This window comes from Ylistrum balloti, unplaced genomic scaffold (genome assembly GCF_031769215.1).
Source record: "Ylistrum balloti isolate Yb309-2 unplaced genomic scaffold, AGI_CSIRO_Ybal_v1 Utg369994, whole genome shotgun sequence".
In the NCBI taxonomy this organism is placed as follows: Eukaryota; Metazoa; Mollusca; class Bivalvia; order Pectinida; family Pectinidae; genus Ylistrum; species Ylistrum balloti.
The window spans coordinates 249385-268290 of NW_026782075.1; the positions used below are offsets into that span (position 1 = coordinate 249385).

The window sequence follows — 18906 nt, forward strand, 5'->3', positions numbered from 1 at the left end:
GCTGCTGTTGTATAACACTACATTTCGCAGGTGTAACTCTCAACTACGTTTGTGTAATATCACACTACTCTTGTGTGTATAACACTACGCTTGCAATGGTAACATTATATTATGTATGTTTAACAACACGCTACTGTCATTTAACATTATTACTGCACAACACTATTGTGTAACACTAAAACTGTACTTGTAAAACACTACACTTCTCCTGTGTAAAACACTACACTTCTCCTGTGTAAAACACTACTTTTCTCCAGTGTAAAACACTTCACTTCTCCTGTGTAAAACACTACTTTTCTCCAGTGTAAAACACTTCACTTCTCCTGTGTAAAACACTACTTTTCTCCAGTGTAAAACACTACACTTCTCCTGTGTAAAACACTACACTTCTCCTGTGTAAAACACTACACTTCTCCTGTGTAAAACTCTACACTTCTCCTGTGTAAAACACTACACTTCTCCTGTGTAAAACACTACACTTCTCCACTTCTCCTGTGTAAAACACTACACTTCTCCTGTGTAAAACACTACACTTCTGTGTAAAACACTACACTTCTCCTGTGTAAAACACTACACTTCTCCTGTGTAAAACACTACTTTTCTCCAGTGTAAAACACTACACTTCTCCTGTGTAAAACACTTCACTTCTGTATAAAACACTACACTTCTCCTGTGTAAAACTCTACACTTCTGTGTAAAACACTACACTTCTCCTGTGTAAAACTCTACTTTTCTCCTGTGTAAAACACTACACTTCTCCTGTGTAAAACACTACACTTCTGTGTAAAACACTGTAAAACACTACACTTCTCCTGTGTACACTTCTCCTTCTCCTGTGTAAAACACTACACTTCTCCTGTGTAAAACTCTACACTTCTCCTGTGTAAAACACTACACTTCTCCTGTGTAAAACACTACGCTTCTCCTGTGTAAAACACTACTCTTCTCCTGTGTAAAACACTACACTTCTCCTGTGTAAAACACTACACTTCTCCTGTGTAAAACACTACACTTCTCCTGTGTAAAACACTACACTTCTCCTGTGTAAAACACTACACTTCTCCTGTGTAAAACACTATACTTCTGTGTAAAACACTACACTTCTATGTAAAACACTACACTTCTCCTGCGTAAAACACTACACTTCTCCTGTGTAAAACACTACACTTCTGTGTAAAACACTACACATTTTTTCTGTGTAAAACACTACACTTCTCCTGTGTAAAACACTACACTTCTCCTGTGTAAAACACTACACTTCTATGTAAAACACTACACTTCTCCTGTGTAAAACACTACACTTCTCCTGTGTAAAACACTACACTTCTCCTGTGTAAAACACTACGTAAAACACACTTCTCCTGTGTAAAACACTACACTTCTCCTGTGTAAAACACTACACTTCTCCTGTGTAAAACACTACACTTCTGTGTAAAACACTACACTTCTCCTGTGTAAAACACTACACTTCTCCTGTGTAAAACACTACACTTCTCCTGTGTAAAACACTACACTTCTCCTGTGTAAAACACTACACTTCTCCTGTGTAAAACTCTACACTTCTCCTGTGTAAAACACTACACTTCTCCTGTGTAAAACACTACACTTCTCCTGTGTAAAACACTACACTTCTATGTAAAACACTACACTTCTACTGTGTAAAACACTACACTTCTCCTGTGTAAAACACTACACTTCTCCTGTGTAAAACACTACACTTCTCCTTCTCCTGTGTAAAACACTCCTGTGTAAAACACTACACACTTCTCCTGTGTAAAACACTACACCTGTGTAAAACACTACACTTCTCCTGTGTAAAACACTACACTTCTCCTGTGTAAAACACTACACTGTGTCTCTTCTGTGTAAAACACTACACTTCTCCTGTGTAAAACACTACACTTCTCCTGTGTAAAACACTACACTCTCTGTGTAAAACACTACACTTCTCCTGTGTAAAACACTACACTTCTCCTGTGTCTACACTTCTGTGTAAAACTACACTTCTCCTGTGTAAAACACTTTTCTCCTGTGTAAAACACTACACTTCTCCTGTGTAAAACACTACGCTTCTCCTGTGTAAAACACTACACTTCTCCTGTGTAAAACACTACACTTCTCCTGTGTAAAACACTACACTTCTGTGTAAAACTCTACTTTTCTCCTGTGTAAAACACTACACTTCTCCTGTGTAAAACTCTACACTTCTCCTGTGTAAAACACTACACTTCTCCTGTGTAAAACACTACACTTCTCCTGTGTAAAACTCTACACTTCTCCTGTGTAAAACACTACACTTCTCCTGTGTAAAACACTACTCTTCTCCTGTGTAAAACACTACACTTCTCCTGTGTAAAACACTACACTTCTCCTGTGTAAAACACTACACTTCTCCTGTGTAAAACACTACACTTCTCCTTTGTAAAACTCTACTTTTCTCCTGTGTAAAACACTACACTTCTCCTGTGTAAAACACTACACTTCTGTGTAAAACACTACACTTCTCCTGTGTAAAACACTACACTTCTCCTGTGTAAAACTCTACACTTCTCCTGTGTAAAACACTACACTTCTCCTGTGTAAAACACTACACTTCTCCTGTGTAAAACACTACACTTCTGTGTAAAACACTACACTTCTCCTGTGTAAAACACTACACTTCTCCTGTGTAAAACACTACACTTCTCCTGTGTAAAAAACACTGTGTAAAACACTACACTTCTCCTGTGTAAAACACTACTCTTCTCCTGTGTAAAACACTACACTTCTCCTGTGTAAAACACTACACTTCTCCTGTGTAAAACACTACACTTCTGTGTAAAACACTACACTTCTCCTGTGTAAAACACTACACTTCTTCTGTGTAAAACACTACACTTCTATGTAAACTACACTTCTGTGTAAAACACTACACTTCTCCTGTGTAAAACACTACACTTCTCCTGTGTAAAACACTACACTTCTCCTGTGTAAAACACTACACTTCTGTGTAAAACACTACACTTCTCCTGTGTAAAACACTACACTTCTCCTGTGTAAAACACTACACTTCTCCTGTGTAAAACTCTACTCTTCTCCTGTGTAAAACACTACACTTCTCCTGTGTAAAACACTACACTTCTCCTGTGTAAAACACTACACTTCTCCTGTGTAAAACACTACACTTCTCCTGTGTAAAACACTACACTTCTCCTGTGTAAAACACTACACTTCTGTGTAAAACACTACACTTCTCCTGTGTAAAACACTACACTTCTCCTGTGTAAAACACTACACTTCTGTGTAAAACACTACACTTCTCCTGTGTAAAACACTACACTTTGTCTCCTGTGTAAAAAACACTTCTCCTGTGTACTGTGTAAAACACTTCTGTGTAAAACAAACTTCTCCTGTGTAAAACACTACACTTCTGTGTAAAACACTACACTTCTCCTGTGTAAAACACTACACTTCTTCTGTGTAAAACACTACACTTCTGTGTAAAACACTACACTTCTCCTGTGTAAAACACTACACTTCTGTGTAAAACACTACACTTCTGTGTAAAACACTACACTTCTCCTGTGTAAAACACTACACTTCTCCTGTGTAAAACATCATTACACTTTTATTATGCATTTGTGTGACCACGTACTGTTATTAGATTGCATTTGCACTTGATTTTGTGTTGTATAAACACACAATGGCTTTAGTATTAAGTACACTTTATAGTTACAATGTAATCATACACTTTAAACATGTTTATAACTTCATTATATGTTAACTTGCAGTCACTGATGCAATAATTGTTGAACAATAACATACCTTGTACCTATATACCACTTACTAACTGTGCCTTTACTATGATAATTGATATATTTATATGTGTGTGTGAGTATAAATTTAAAAAAAAATTATGTTTAGCTGAATTCTTCTCAAATTTTGCAGTTCTATTCAAAATACTGTGAAAGACATGAATATTTAATTATGTAAATCAACATTAAAAAATTTACTTTAAAAATATATTTTTTTAAAAAAAAAAATCAAAAGGACTGATAATGAATATCATTCTTTAGTATGTGATCGAGTTTTTACACTTGTGATTTGAACATTACCTAGGCTCTTGTGTATCGTCCACCACAACCTGCTGGACATTCTCTACGTAAGAAACACACCACTCGCCATTCCAGGGTAATATGTGACTTTCAGCTATGTATGACTGGGGTTTGGTGGATGCCTGTTATTGCTGTATTCATGCTTGCTAAATCCAAAATGGATGCTCCTACATAAAATCAGTCATACCTTTCATCGATATGTCATGAAAATCATTCAACATTGTAAAATGAAATAATAAGAAAAGCTATCGTAATGGAGTTAGATAAATAGAGAAGGGACAAGTTTTTCATTGATTTTCGTTTTTAGATTTTTTTTTATGGTAAATCTTAAATTGCCTGTAAAATGTTGGTTATTTGACATCGATATAGATTTCATCCATTCATAACTTTTACAAAGTCATAACATATAGATTTTTATGTTTTTCGTTAAATTCTTCATATTCTACTTCAAAGAAAACCAGTAATTATGCCATTGTTAAATGTAACATATAGATGTACAGTCATTGAAGCACAATATTACTCACGCTTGTATTAATTCACAAGATCAGATGATCTCGGCATATTGCGAATCTAATCATATATGATTTTTTTTTCAAATGATTGGTGATTAGTGTTTAAAGAATGCTAATTAATATTGCAAAGTTAGGCTTTAGCCTTAGATTATCATCAGTGCTTTGGGGAAAACTAGGTCATTCAGTCTGTGAATGGAAATATTATATATGGCTGTCTGTGATGTGAAGCTGTAGGACAACTACAAGGCATTACATAAGATTAACCTTAAAATTAGTTGTTTTCACATAAATTTCTTGAATCCCAGTGTTGAAAGTTCATCTATCAGTAGTCGATATATTGCACGAAATTTGCGACATTGGGAACAACCACTCGAATGAAATGCTTGCGACATGTAAACAACATCAGGTAAAAAATGGAAAGCAAAAAATAATACATAGATGCTGTAATTTGAGACTTTGACAAAATACATGTAACACACTAGGTAAAATGTAAGGCAAACAAAATACAGCAAAAACTTAATGGTTCATTATTAAATTCAAAGGTCACTGGAACTCATATCACTAATTGCGCATATAAGTTTTGTTAGAATGATGTGAGATGAGTTCCTTGTTTTTTTATTTTCAGTGTGTCCAATTTCAATTACATCAATCTGTTAGGATGTGTATTATATTTTTCCAACGTTTGAAAAAATATATAAAGATATTCAACATGCATATATTTTTTGCAGGGTAGTATTTTGTACCTGATGGATATGTTACAGTGTGAACAGTTAAAAACTTCTTTTAAATCAATTTATTTGCAGCTATTATTTAATTGAAAAATAAAACATTTTTGTGATATTTGACTTAGAAATCATCCTATTTAGTGACAAACTATTTTTTGAGTTAAGGAGCATGCTAATTATTGTCTACAGTTTTGAAGGAAAATTTGTTAAAAATTTAAGAAAAAAATATAATGTGCAGTAATGTTAATTGAACTTAAATGAAATGAAAAAAAAAGATAATTGGACAATTTCACAGCCGAAATCAGAATGGAGACTGTTTTAATCGTAAAAAAAACACAAACAAAAAAACAAACAACAATACAAAAACAAAAAAATTAATAGCTGTATTAAAATATGACGGCTTTGGTGAAATCTTTTGTTCTTCCATCATCAAACTGCAAAGTAGGGTGTGCAGGACAAAACAGCTTTGTGACGCAATTTATTTCATGATTTAACAATGTTGTATCTAATTGTAAATTTGTGCTGAAAGGTGCAATTCACTTTTGTGTTCTTTGTACAATCCTATACTAAATTTCACCACAATAGCTACTACATAAACTTAGGACAAGCTTTTCAAGTATTAACCCGTGGTGCTTATATAAGTATGCAATACAAATAGCTTGTGCATCTCTATGTGCTATTTTTACTTTGTTTCATATGCTTAGAAATTGCTATCTGTGATACCGTGCAACATTATATCAGTATCTGAGTATGTGTTAGTAGTTAATGATGAAGAAAGTTCATTTAAAAACCTCAGTTTACGTTTCAACAACATGAGTGAAAAATTAGTCTGGTTTCCTCTTCGATATCTGCATATGTGTATGATTTTAAGATGACATTTTCAGCTCTATACAAAACGCACTTCAAGACTTCATTGTTCTCTAACTGTTGACTTGAATCAATATTGGGATGTAATATATAGTCTGCTTTGAATAACGTAAGGTTTGTATAATGCATACATGAAATGGTTTTTAATTTATATATACTTTACATCACCAGCTTGAGTCTACCTCCCAGCCTGGTAAACCAATTTTGGATGACCATCCGTCTGGCTCACAGCTTGAGATCAAATCCAACTTGATTGACTTCCTGACAGCAGGCAATATCATTGGAGAGATGGGATTTCTCACAAAGAAACCTCGATCGGCTACCGTTATTTGTGAAACTGCAGTACAGGTAATTCGCTTTCATTTAATTTTTAGAGGAGTAGAAATAATTTATTCTCTAAATATGTCTTAATGTGGTGAAAGATTAAAATATAAAATTCTCTAATAGTTTAAAACTTGTCATCATTCAGACTCTGTGACGAGAGTAATAACCAAATGAAATTGTGGTTTGTTCATTTAGCCTGTCGTGCAGATATATTATCATTAACTTTATTTGGTACTATTGTAGCTGCTGTTTATTAGTTTTGAAGACATGGAGTATGCCCTGACTCACTTTAACGACAGCGATCCCTCCCTTGAGTATCGATTATGGCATGTTTGTGCCAACCGCATTGCCACAAATGTGTTGCTGAAACAGATGTCCTACCAAGGTTGGACGAAGGAGAAAATCAAATTGCGCCTTGAGAACTCCTACCTCCTGGATTCCGATGACATCGAAGTGTTTACTGTTGATTCCTCTATGTCAGATGTCGTACTTGTCAATGGTTAGTATAGAATGCATTTAACTGAAATTCAAATTTAAGTCAAGCATGTGAAAATTGTACAAAAGGCATGCAAGTGAATAGAACGTTTTAATAATTTTGAATCAGACACTGTAGAGCCAAGCAATGAATTAAACTGCATCATATAGCTGTTGAGTCCTTCTAGGACTCCTCAATGATGCTAACAGCCGAAATAAAAACAGAACTTAGAATGAACTTAGTATCGGATGAGCACAAACTGCTTGATACAAGAATGGAAATAAATATTTTTCCCATTTCCAAAGGAACAAGGATGATAATATAAATATACTTTGAAATCAAATTTATCGTACTGTCCCTTGTTGGCAAATTCATAAATGAAAAATTAGTGCATCTGCAACTCCAAAAAAAACTTAAATAAAATTACCGCGAAAATAAATTGGCAATTTCATTCATAAAGCTCTATTCATGCATTAATCCAGTGAAATGACTTGTTGACTATTTGCAGGTTTCGCACAGAATGCATTTACACAAGAACAGATTGTCGGACCAGCATACATTCCCTGGACTGTCTTGAAACTTGAATTACTGGTAAATAGAGAATATTTACTGTCTTCAGTAATTGCAAGTATATTGCTCTTAAATTTCTCTCATTTTCATGTTTTGCAGTTACTGACATCCTCTTTGAATTATATTGGAATTTATATTCATACATGTGTTATGTGTTTTTACCTTTCTTTTCATGTTGTCTCACCAGCCTGACAAAGGACCCAAGCCTGTGTTATTGATTGTTCCTACAGAGGTAGGACAGCCTCATCATACTCAGCATAAGTCGAGCCATGATGTGCGACATGGCCATGGTGCTTTCATCTCATCCATCTCACAGCTTTGTCTAAATCATGCCTCCAAACATCGCAAAAACGCCGAGTCTAAATGGAAGGTAAGCTAACAAAAGTGGAAATCCTCAGAATGTGGTCATTTCCGATCGACCCAGTCATGACTTGAGAGAGTAGGATTTAAGTGTCAATACACGTAACTTCATAAGACAAACAAAATATTTTAGTTTGTACAAAACATATTTAGATACTGATTCTGCTACCGCTGATACAAAAATCAAAATGAGCGAGCTCTTTTGTAAAAAAAAACATTCAGTTAATACTATACTTCATTTTTAAATGTCTCCCTGCAATTACGAAGTCAAAAAGGCAAATAATCGCCAGTAATTGATTTTTAATACATCCTCTGTCTCTGTTGGAAAACATAGTAGTGATACAAATTAAGTTGTGTACCCCAAATCAATTAATGTGACACTTATAATTCGCGTGGGATTTATTTTCGCCTTAATATTTGAAGAGAGTTTATCGCAATTCAGATCTGTTATATCGAATGATTAAAGCAAATCTATTTATTTGTACAGAAATTATTCTCGATGACTTCATGTTGATTTGGTAACAGATATTGGTGTAATATGTATAAAAGCCTATATTTCGCGAATTTTAAGTCATTTTTAGATCTCTGTTCATGCTATCATGTATCTGCGAATATGTCTGAAGAGGAAAATTACTTAAAAGTACCACTGCATTCGCGGTTGATGCATCTATCTGTTTACTGTTGGAATGAACTTATTACTAATAAAATGAAAATGGTTTGTACGGCTATGGGTTGCTAGGGATAATGCCAGGCTTTGCATTGTTTTGAAGTCATCTGACCTGCGGTTAGGGATTGAAATTATAGCCATAATGTTTCATCTGCCGTTGTCCACCGTACGTAAACCTTTTTTTAATATACATTTTAAACCTCTCAAGCTCAGTCAGTGAGAGTTAAATTACACTTGCCGGAAATAATTCTGAGATGGTCAGTCCAAAATCTGGTATGGCCACCATCTTTTAAAAGCTTGTTTTAAGCATTCCTAGTTACGCTGGTGCTGTTGAGCTGAACATTTGTGGGACTGTTGCAGAATGTTAAGCAAAGGAAGCGAAAAAGGTTTTTTATTTTTCAAACTCATTGGAAGTTGACTATGACAGCATTTTTGTAACATGAATGTACATTCAAGGTATCCCTGAACAATGGTGATGTTTACTTTGGCTACAGTGGCAATCTATAAAACACATTTTAAACTTCATTTTCGTTCCACTGGTGTCCTACGAGTAGAAATTTTGTGGGAGTGTTGGCAAACTGAAATGAACAGTGATGTTGACGTTTACTGCTGAAATATTAAAAATGTAACAATTTTTAAATAACATTTCCAATTACAACTATGGATATCATGTCATCAGATGATCGATTGAGCCCGTGGATCTCGTGGTAAGGGATCCAATCATGCAACTGGGACTTTTATCAAATGCTGCCAATGTTATGTTTGAGACTGATTTACCGGTAGAAGGGTAGAAACATTGGTTTGGTTTTGCATTTTGTCAATGGCCAAGGCTTGTGGCTTTTTATTATACTTACATACGTGTTTCATTGTACTTGTACTTCAAGGTTCTGTGCTTCGTACTCCATGAAAGTTAAAAAAAAAAAAAAAACAATATTAAAAGAAGTAAATAATGGCTGCTAATCTCAAGATATCCATACAGTACAAAAACAAAATAAAACAAATAAAAAATAAAAACGATTCGAATTTACGGTGTCTGATGCAAACAATTTTCTTTATAGCTTAAAATCCATCAGATATATTATGAAACAATGTACTATTGTTTAGTGAACAATGACCGCGTTTGCATTCAGTCAAAGACGTCTGGTAGACCTGTTTAAAGTACAGGGTTTTAAATACCAAAATTTTAACTGTTTCTCAATGCCGAATCAAAACAGCAATCTTTGGAACAATGACACCATGAAATGAAACAACACTTGAATCGGAGTTTGAAGGAAAATAGATCTTGATTTAAATATTTTGAATAATGTAGCGTATACAAACTCTAGACAAAATTATTTACATACAAATTATCGTTGAAATAAGGATATGAGTCTGTTTGCGAGCACTAGAATCATTTCTCAAAAAAGATCATTTGCCTATACAAAGCTATTTCCAATGAAGAATTAGATTCTATATGCGAGTTATCTTGAATTTACAAGAGATATGTTGCTTGAGTGATTTGATTTTCCTCTGAAAATTAATACACGTAGGAAATTCTATATTACGGTCATTATTGTTGAGATTAAAAATTAAAAAAAGTGCCGATTATTGAATATGTCAAGAATATAAATCTACGAATTCTTTTATTTTCCCGTATCGTTGTACATTTGTGTTAGTTCACACTATCACTATCGCACAAGTGTGCAGAAAATACTGATATTATGAATATGAAAGTTCTATCAAAACTTAATTTCTTTTAAACTACATACGATGAAAGAATTTTGTTAAAAATTTGCAGATGGAAATTATGATTTAGAGGTAAAATTATCGTTGACTTCATCCACCGACCACATTTGTCCTTTGTGTACGTCATAAATAAAGAATAAAAACATATTAAACGCATAAAAATGTAGACATAATATTCACTTTTCCAATATGCTGCAGCTTTGCACAAAATACTGATCCTTGCTTTGGTTTTACAGCAGGACATTGCTCGCAAACGGTCAATACAGGTATGAATATGTCTGTATCTTTACTCGTTATCTCGTCTGTCTACTACGTACCACTGTATTTTTGTGTTTTTATCTAATCAGCGAGGAATGACGTCCATTCTGTTATGTGTGTCATTGTGTATATGTGTTTTATAACATATTTCTTCCAAGATTATCTTTATAAAAGCTTGGAATCAGTTTTCAGCAAATGACTATCACCATTGTTTAACAATAATTTGATCAGATTTTACTGTTGTTTCTTAAAGATGTGTCAGATAACCACAAGCTTATTTTTAGTAAAAATCCTTGAAGGATCATATATCGATTAATTTGTGAGATTGTTTGTCAGTATCCGATATAAATCAGTCGAATCGCGCCAATCGGAGCGAGTATTTTAACATCAAAGTAACGATGATATTAAAATATAAAGTTGTTGGAGAAAACGGTCATGGTACTATCAAGGAAGATGTGTAAATTGTCTCTTTCTATATATAACTAATTTTTCAGGTGTTCTGTTCATGTAAATTATTCAGATATCAACAGATTAGTGGATGAGAGAAAGGATTTTTTGTGAAAATGTTACAAATGGTTGGGTACAGATATAGATTCACATTTTCAGCATTAAACGTGTGTTTGCAAAATGTATGTAAACTAGAACGGTACCAGATAACTTCGAGAAAACTAACGTACATAACTGATGATTTTCAAAGTTAACAAATCCCCAAAATATCCTAATTGGTGTAAAAACCTATCCACTTTTCCCACAAGGTATGTAAAATGACGTTTAAAATTAAACTTTAATACATCAATTGGGGTTTTCGTAAATTAACTAGTTAAGTTTATTGCCAGAGGATAAGCAGCATGTATGTTCAGTTTGTTGCACGTGCTAGTTGATATAATTATAGTGAAAGTCTTGTGTGTAACATTTGTATTTCAACTGTGCGTTAGTTATTGTCTTCTGTCTCTGTCAAGTTGTCAAACATTTCCGGTTGTTATCTTTTCGTCTTTCCAAACGTGTAAGCAATGATTCCTTGTGTAAAGAAATATATATAAAATTTTTTTTTTTAATTTTTAGGAACGTGTTATGGTTGAGATATTTGTGCATGTATTTGTTAGTTCAGACTAGGGTCAGGTGATGTGTTCCAATGTCCATGGCTTCATTAGTACTAATGGCTAAAATCACATTTCTCGCAAAGTTGGTTATGGAATTGGTCGGGTCATGTGGTGATTTCACTAACAGTTTGGTTTAAAATCTAACAACAATGGAAATTAAAGCACAAGGGTATATGGGGATTTAGTTGGGTGATTAACATGAAGAGAATATAACAACGTATTTATTTGTTAACATGAACAGAATTATACTAATGTGCATGAATGATTTATGTTTTGATTTACAGAAAGTTCAACATGCAAAAAGTCTTGGAGTATTATTTAGCAAGGGTCGGATCAATGATGACGACAAACGAAAAAGTGTAACGTCAAACGGAAATATCAACAGGCAAGTGAGCCCCGACGGGGATGAGGAGGATGACAAGGTTTAAATCAAATAACATGTTTGATTAAGGAACCGTGTGTTTAGAAGACGCGTCTCAATTTTCACCACAAGTGCAAGTCACATGTCTTTGCGAGAAGCAATGCGTATGTGAAATTAAATTTTCGACTTTTTACTCCATAAAGACAAAGGCATAGCAACATCGAATCCCTATAGCGACGCTACTGAAACTGCAGTTAAGCGGGAACTATTGCCCGTATCTTTTTCGTTTTTGTCTTAGAATAGGGAACTGTTTTGTTTATGATACATCACTTACTTTAATCATGGTCCAAGGTCCATCCAAATTTTTAAAAAAGTATTGAAAGGAAAGATGATGAAAAATTGAAATCATATAACAGTAATGAAAAAACAAGGGATGGATTGCTTGATATGACCTAGGTCTAATAGAATGTTATGTCGGTATAACGAAACGATCAAGACCGAATGTAGAGATTATCTTCCAGATAATCAGACGTCATGGATCGTTTGACATTAACACTGTTATATTGTTATGTTACGATATGTAGGAGATAAAAGTCCCGCCCCCTGCACTGGAACAAATTATTGCATATAATGTATTATTCTAATTTACTTTTCCTCAAGGCCATCATTTTTCACTTTTCTATGCATTGTCATATTTGTAGTAATATCTCCACGAGCATGTATATGGTCAGGCTTGCTCCACTATTCAGCACCTAACGACTCATATGTTGCTTCACTATTGCGTCGCTTTGTGTGAACTGTCCAATCCATGTGTTGATCCGTGTCTCTATTAATGTCTGATTTATTTCATGTCGTTCTATGATGTTACCAGTGTCATGTCTTGTATGTTTTTCTATCTTTATTCTGAATGAATGCAATTTTCTCTTTTTTTTCTCTTTTTTTTTGTTTGTTTGTTACAAAAACACAGTTTTTAGGTACTTTTTTTTATCCTTTATCTTTTACACTTTTTGTTTTAAGTATATGTAGATTTTTGTTGCATCTATGATCTGCCATACAGGAACTTAAAAGTTCTTTATTCATTTTGTAAAATAATATTATAAGCTTACTATTACCGTTATTATTGGTGGTGATGATAACAACGTTTTAAAACGACACTGATTTATATTGTGTTAAAAATGAGTCCTCTGGCATTACCTTTAACGTAAACATGATACAAGATCTCGCTAAATAGTATAAACATATACTATGTACTGATTGAGTCTTACTTTCATGATATATGGGCTGTGATCTATTTATATATACATGTATACATACTATAAACATTTGATCAGAAGTGCTATTTTGTCTTTATTGCATTGTTAGTTGTTCATTTTCGGTACTTATTTATTGTTTGAATTTCATTATAACATATCCAGTTTGCCTATATACCGACAGAGAGTAGTATACCAATTAAGAAAGTATGATATTATCAAATCCATTGTAATTTCATTTCAATTTCACTTTATTTTATTCAATAACAACCGCTTATAACTTATCCTTAAAAAAAGTATACTAAAGATTTTATCATCATTATGAAATATTGAGAATATATCAAATTTTTCCACGTACTGGTAAATTTTCCTTAACCGCGAGAAAAAGAAAAATTGTCAATGTGTAAAGATATGCTCAAAAATGTCTTGAATAAGAAACATCCATCTTAAGAAAATTATAAGTATGAGTATAATATAGTAATAGTACAAAACGACAGAATAAGCTGTTTATCTCCTATGATATATCCGGAATGTATAAGCAAGAATGTGTAAACGTACATTAGTTTGGATGCTGGAACTTTTCAGGATCTAAAGTTCGAAGTTATCCTGATAATATAGTTATCCTGATAATAAGTTTTTTTCGTGAAGAAATATTCAAGCGTATGCGCTTTCAAAACGGCCTTAACATTCAGTGGCTTTATGAATAAAATACTTTTATATTTAGTATTTACAATTTGTTATTTTCTAGAAATATGATTTCTAGTTAGCCCTTTTATGTAGACAATCTTTAAACGTTTAAATATTGCACTGTGTTCTTCGTTCTTATTGCCTTTGTCGTAAATCATGAGCATCACAGTGTGTAAAATTCTACCTCATATTAATAGATTGAAGTATCTCCAAATTCCTCCATAGCACTCTGATGAGAATCATTTGCCACCATTGAAAAGAAATGTTGACATAAAAACAAATTTTTTCCCAGTTCATCCATACACAATCATTTCTTTCTTTGATTTGTAAACATCACTTCTGTACAATCATATTAATTCGAACATTTGACTGCCTGAATGCTACTTTTTGAAATTAAAATTCACTACGGAAACTGTTTATTGATAATCGCAAAACGAATACTTTATTTAAACAATAGAACAATAAAATTTATTTGAACAATAGCAATCTATATTAAACATTATTTGTTACTTTCAGCTGTATATTGAATGACTGGTAATAAAAATGATTCGAACCATGTCGAATATCTGACGTGCATATAGAAATCATGATAGTGACACTTTTTTTTTACTATTTGACATAGCGAACGTATTATATAAAATGTGGCAATTTTATACAGCATGTTTTTCACTTACTTTGGGGTTTCATTGATATTTTTATTGTATATTTATATATATTCTAAATGTCGTTTTAATACGAACTCGTATCCCGCTTACTATACATTTACATTTAGATAATTTGGTTGATTGTTTTCTATATGTGTGTGATATAGTGTCATTCACTAGTAACTGACCACCGAAGTAACGCTTCATTTCATTGGATGTTGTTAATTGGACAGTATCGATAATTGTATCATTTTGCAAAAACAGAAATATTGCTAAATGAAACCAAATTTACCGACACTGTTTTGAAATATTGCCTTTACCTTTTACATTTAGCTTGTCAATAAATATTTTTTGAGTAAGATGCGATTATTCTATAAAGAATGAAATGGAACAATTTAAAATTTGATATTATATCCACATTTGTGAAATAAGCAAGTTTTATTGCTTACACAAGCGTGTTTACCACAGACAGAAAGTAGTTAGGGCTAATACAATTTGCAGGTATATAAACTAATCACAACCGAAGACGACGTGTTATTGCATATATTTTTTTTACGAATCTCTAATGAACGAACTAATGCTAGCAGTTATTGATTAACAACCTATCATAGATGTGATTCATTAGACCAAATGAAATAATTACCGAAAGCATGTGGGTTAATGTTGCGCTCATAATGTTCATTATTGTATTTATTTGAAAAATACATTGTTGACATATATTCCTATGACGTTACAGTGTTTACACAGTATGCTGATTATTTCCACCGGCTGTCATATTGTCTGTATTTTGCGTTTTAAATTACGTTTGCTTGATTGGATAATCGTCAGTAGAATTAAAGAATGTCAGACAATTTTTTGTAAGACATCAACTTTCTTTTCGTTGATCGAAGCCGTGGTTATCTGTCAAGGTAACAGTGGTTGCTGTCTATTTTGAACAGCACCAGATTTGGTACACGCGGACTACTTCGTATATTAAAGTAGCAGCTGTAGCATCACTCTTGGTGATGATAGCATGGCAACAGCTTGATAAGTAGAAATTATCAAAATGATTTCAAAATGTACATTTCCGTGTATTTTAATTTAAATGAACAACATTAACCTACATTTGAAAGTACTAGAAACTAATTGATTGTCTCTCAATTCTGAAAAAGTTAACTAACCCGTTAATAAATCAAAGACAGCTTTATTTGAATATAGTTTGTATAGCTATATCAGCATTTCATCTCCACTGATACAAGCTTATGGTACGCACATTTGTAGCGTTTTCGTCGCGTGCTTACGTGTAAAAAGATGTAATATATTTGTTTGATTGTTTTGTGTTGTAACTTATTTGTCTTTGTACTTGTAATATGTGATGTTCATCTGCTATTTCTTTCGTTTGTGTTTCTGTACATTAAATTTTCTAGTTATGAAACTGGCCTTGTATTGATATTATTTCCGGAATGCATCGGATCCACAGAAAATCGTTATAATAGGGTATAGCGCAGTGATTCACACGTACCTGATAAATGAACCGTGTGTCTAGAAAACACGTCTCCCATTTTACTACAAGCACAAGTCACAAATTTTTGCAAAAAGCAATGGGCTATATGAAATTGAAATCTCTCTGTCAAAAATATGATCAACTATTTTGTTATCATTATAAGTTCGTGCGAAAAAAGTTAAAAGATAATGTTGCTTGCGTTAATTTCCTTTAATAAAATATGACGTCATACTTGTATGCCATAGCAATAATGTCATTCTGGAAGCCTATGTACGGCCTGGAAAAAGCAGAGAAGATCCAACACTTTGCAAAGTGAATGGAATCTACAACATGAGTTATACGTTCACGATCATGATTCAGTTTATATGTTGTATTTCTGTAAATGTAATGTATATCTGCTTGGTTGTATTGCCGAGGCATTTGTTTCGAGCCAAACATATTCTTTCATTTGAACGGTCAAGATAAATTCCAGGTAAGTGAATCTTTTTGTTTGTGTGAATATGAACATGGCATGCTTTTGATTTATAAATACTAATTTAGGTGAATATTAACTAATATTTCACATGATGAGGACTGATTTAGAGTATATTTTAAGAATAGGAGAAGGGGTCTGGATTTTTCAACAAACAATATATAATATATAGATATCTAATTCTGTGTAAAAGTTCTTTTTTCTTCTTCACAGGGAATGCTACCCACTCGCAGCAAGAGCCTCGACTCCTGGACGAATGCAAACCAAACCTTTGAGGCGACAACGGGGAAACAATCTAGAGACATTAAGGAATGAAGACGGAGATGAAGAAAATGATGAAGGACACGTCTATCCACTTTGGATGCCTAGTTTAGATAGTGTTCAAGCGTCTTGTGAAACATGTGGAGCCGATAGAGAACTCTGTCAATGTTATGGAACAAAACACCAACAAAAGAAACTTAGCAAAAGACGCGTTTCCTACCATGAACCATCTTGGAGATATAGGACAAGTAATGAAACAGAAGATATGGACTACAACATAGCTCCTACAACCCGCAGACATAGTACCGCACCATCAGATGCTCCCAACATAAAACATGTTCCATCTGACCTTATTGGTACTTATCATATAAATTCGGCATATCGCAGCTCTGACTCAGTGCTATCTGAAACGAACCTCTCTTTGGGTAGGAAATCTCCTTCAAATTTTTCTTCTAACGAATCTCAAGGTGGTTCTGGATACGGACCATCGAGAGCAACAGTATCAGGCAATTACTCTCGAACTTCAAGTACAGATATTTGGAGTGACCAGAACAATGCCAGGTCCCCCTTCGATGGTAATGAGCGATTATCACCAGGAAGTGTTGAAACAAAATCATATAGTGGTTCCGATGATGGTCCATCTACACAGTTGAACAACGGATCGTTCGATAGGCGTAGTACTGCGAGTTTATCTGGAACAGATGAGTCGGGTATAACTCATTCACGTCTCTCTTCTGAAACACAAAGTATGGATATTGGGTCCTACAATACACACACCTCAGATGAAGGTAGACTGACCAGTGCGTCTTGCGAAAGCAGGGATGATAAAATGTCAATTGGTACTCGAGAATCTGGAAGTATATCTTCTGTCACGCGAGAAACGGTGTCATCGAGACCAACAAATTCCGAAAACTCTTCAATTGGAACGGACGGATCCTATATTTTAACACAAGGGACTTACAGCTCAAAATCCTTCTCTTCGTCATCCTCTTCGATCGCTCTTCCCGAGTCAGAATCATCTGTGTCTCCCAGTGAGTTAAAGTGGGGGAATCAAGAGGGACTGGAAAGACCCGATGAACCTCTACCGCCTATTATTGATGCCCAACAAATCAAAGAGAAAAATAAGCCAGATGGAGTCTTTGATAGAGCTGGCAGTGTGGATGATGATTTAATATCGAAACCATTGGCTAAGGATGGACGTGATTTTTTATTGGAGCGAAGGGCATCCTCTTTGCTTCCATCATATATCCCCGTGATGGAAGGAATTCCAGAGGTATGTGGAACAGACAGTGTTTCCACCAATGTTTCAAGGACTTCATTGAATGACGGCTGTGACCGGAATCCTATGGAGGTAATCTCCGAGATCAATAGAAATGATCACCTAGCCACCACTTCCAATGATATGAGCGACAGGGAATCTAATATTACTTTCGATACCAAATTTTAGAGACGTAAAACGTTTACAATCCGGTTGATTGTTTGGTTTACTCTGATTTTCTCTCAACATGTTTCATTTCGTGTTCCGGTTATGCGCCATTGTATTTTTTTTATCAGGCAGTTTGCTCCCTTATATCTGGTGCCGGATTCTGTTATTCCACTTTATCTATCACCACTCAACCAATAATTATGTATGTCTTATTACTTTATAGTCAGAATACACTATCTATATGTCTAGAATATTTACCGTTTGCACTCTTAAATCATGTTTGAGTTGCCTTCCTTTGGTATAATTTTTTTTCATTTCCCTTTGTTCTGTTAATAAATATAGGGACTTGTTCCTTGTTATAAATGTTTTTTTATTAAGTCTTGCTGCAACATTTACCAGTGATGCTGTTTATCTGTGGGGGTAGGGATAAAGGAGTTTCACATTCGTTTTAGATTTCCTTAGCTACCACTTTTGGTTTTAACATTGTAGGCCCGTATCATTCATGAGTAGTCCGAAAATGAAGACATAGCAGTATGATACAGTTTAATTCATTATTGTTCTTTTATGTATCTAAATCTAAATTCTATTAGATGGGTGCTAATCACTTGTTCTCCTATGATAATCCTGTTTTCCATCCAGATGATG

At 34.0% G+C, this 18906-nt stretch overlaps 1 protein-coding gene across 1 annotated transcript in view; it reads left to right on the plus strand.

The window, feature by feature from the left end:
* The window catches only part of LOC132548011 (sodium/hydrogen exchanger 10-like), a 53681-nt gene extending 35399 nt beyond the window's left edge, over nt 1-18282 (plus strand). Inside the window, exons 21-28 of the mRNA XM_060211824.1 lie at nt 4099-4170; nt 6370-6546; nt 6766-7021; nt 7506-7588; nt 7755-7937; nt 10556-10585; nt 11962-12062; nt 16788-18282. Coding sequence (XP_060067807.1) covers nt 4099-4170; nt 6370-6546; nt 6766-7021; nt 7506-7588; nt 7755-7937; nt 10556-10585; nt 11962-12062; nt 16788-18282 — 2397 coding nt within the window. The remainder of the gene's footprint in view (nt 1-4098; nt 4171-6369; nt 6547-6765; nt 7022-7505; nt 7589-7754; nt 7938-10555; nt 10586-11961; nt 12063-16787) is intronic.
* The last annotated feature ends 624 nt before the right edge of the window (nt 18283-18906 follow it).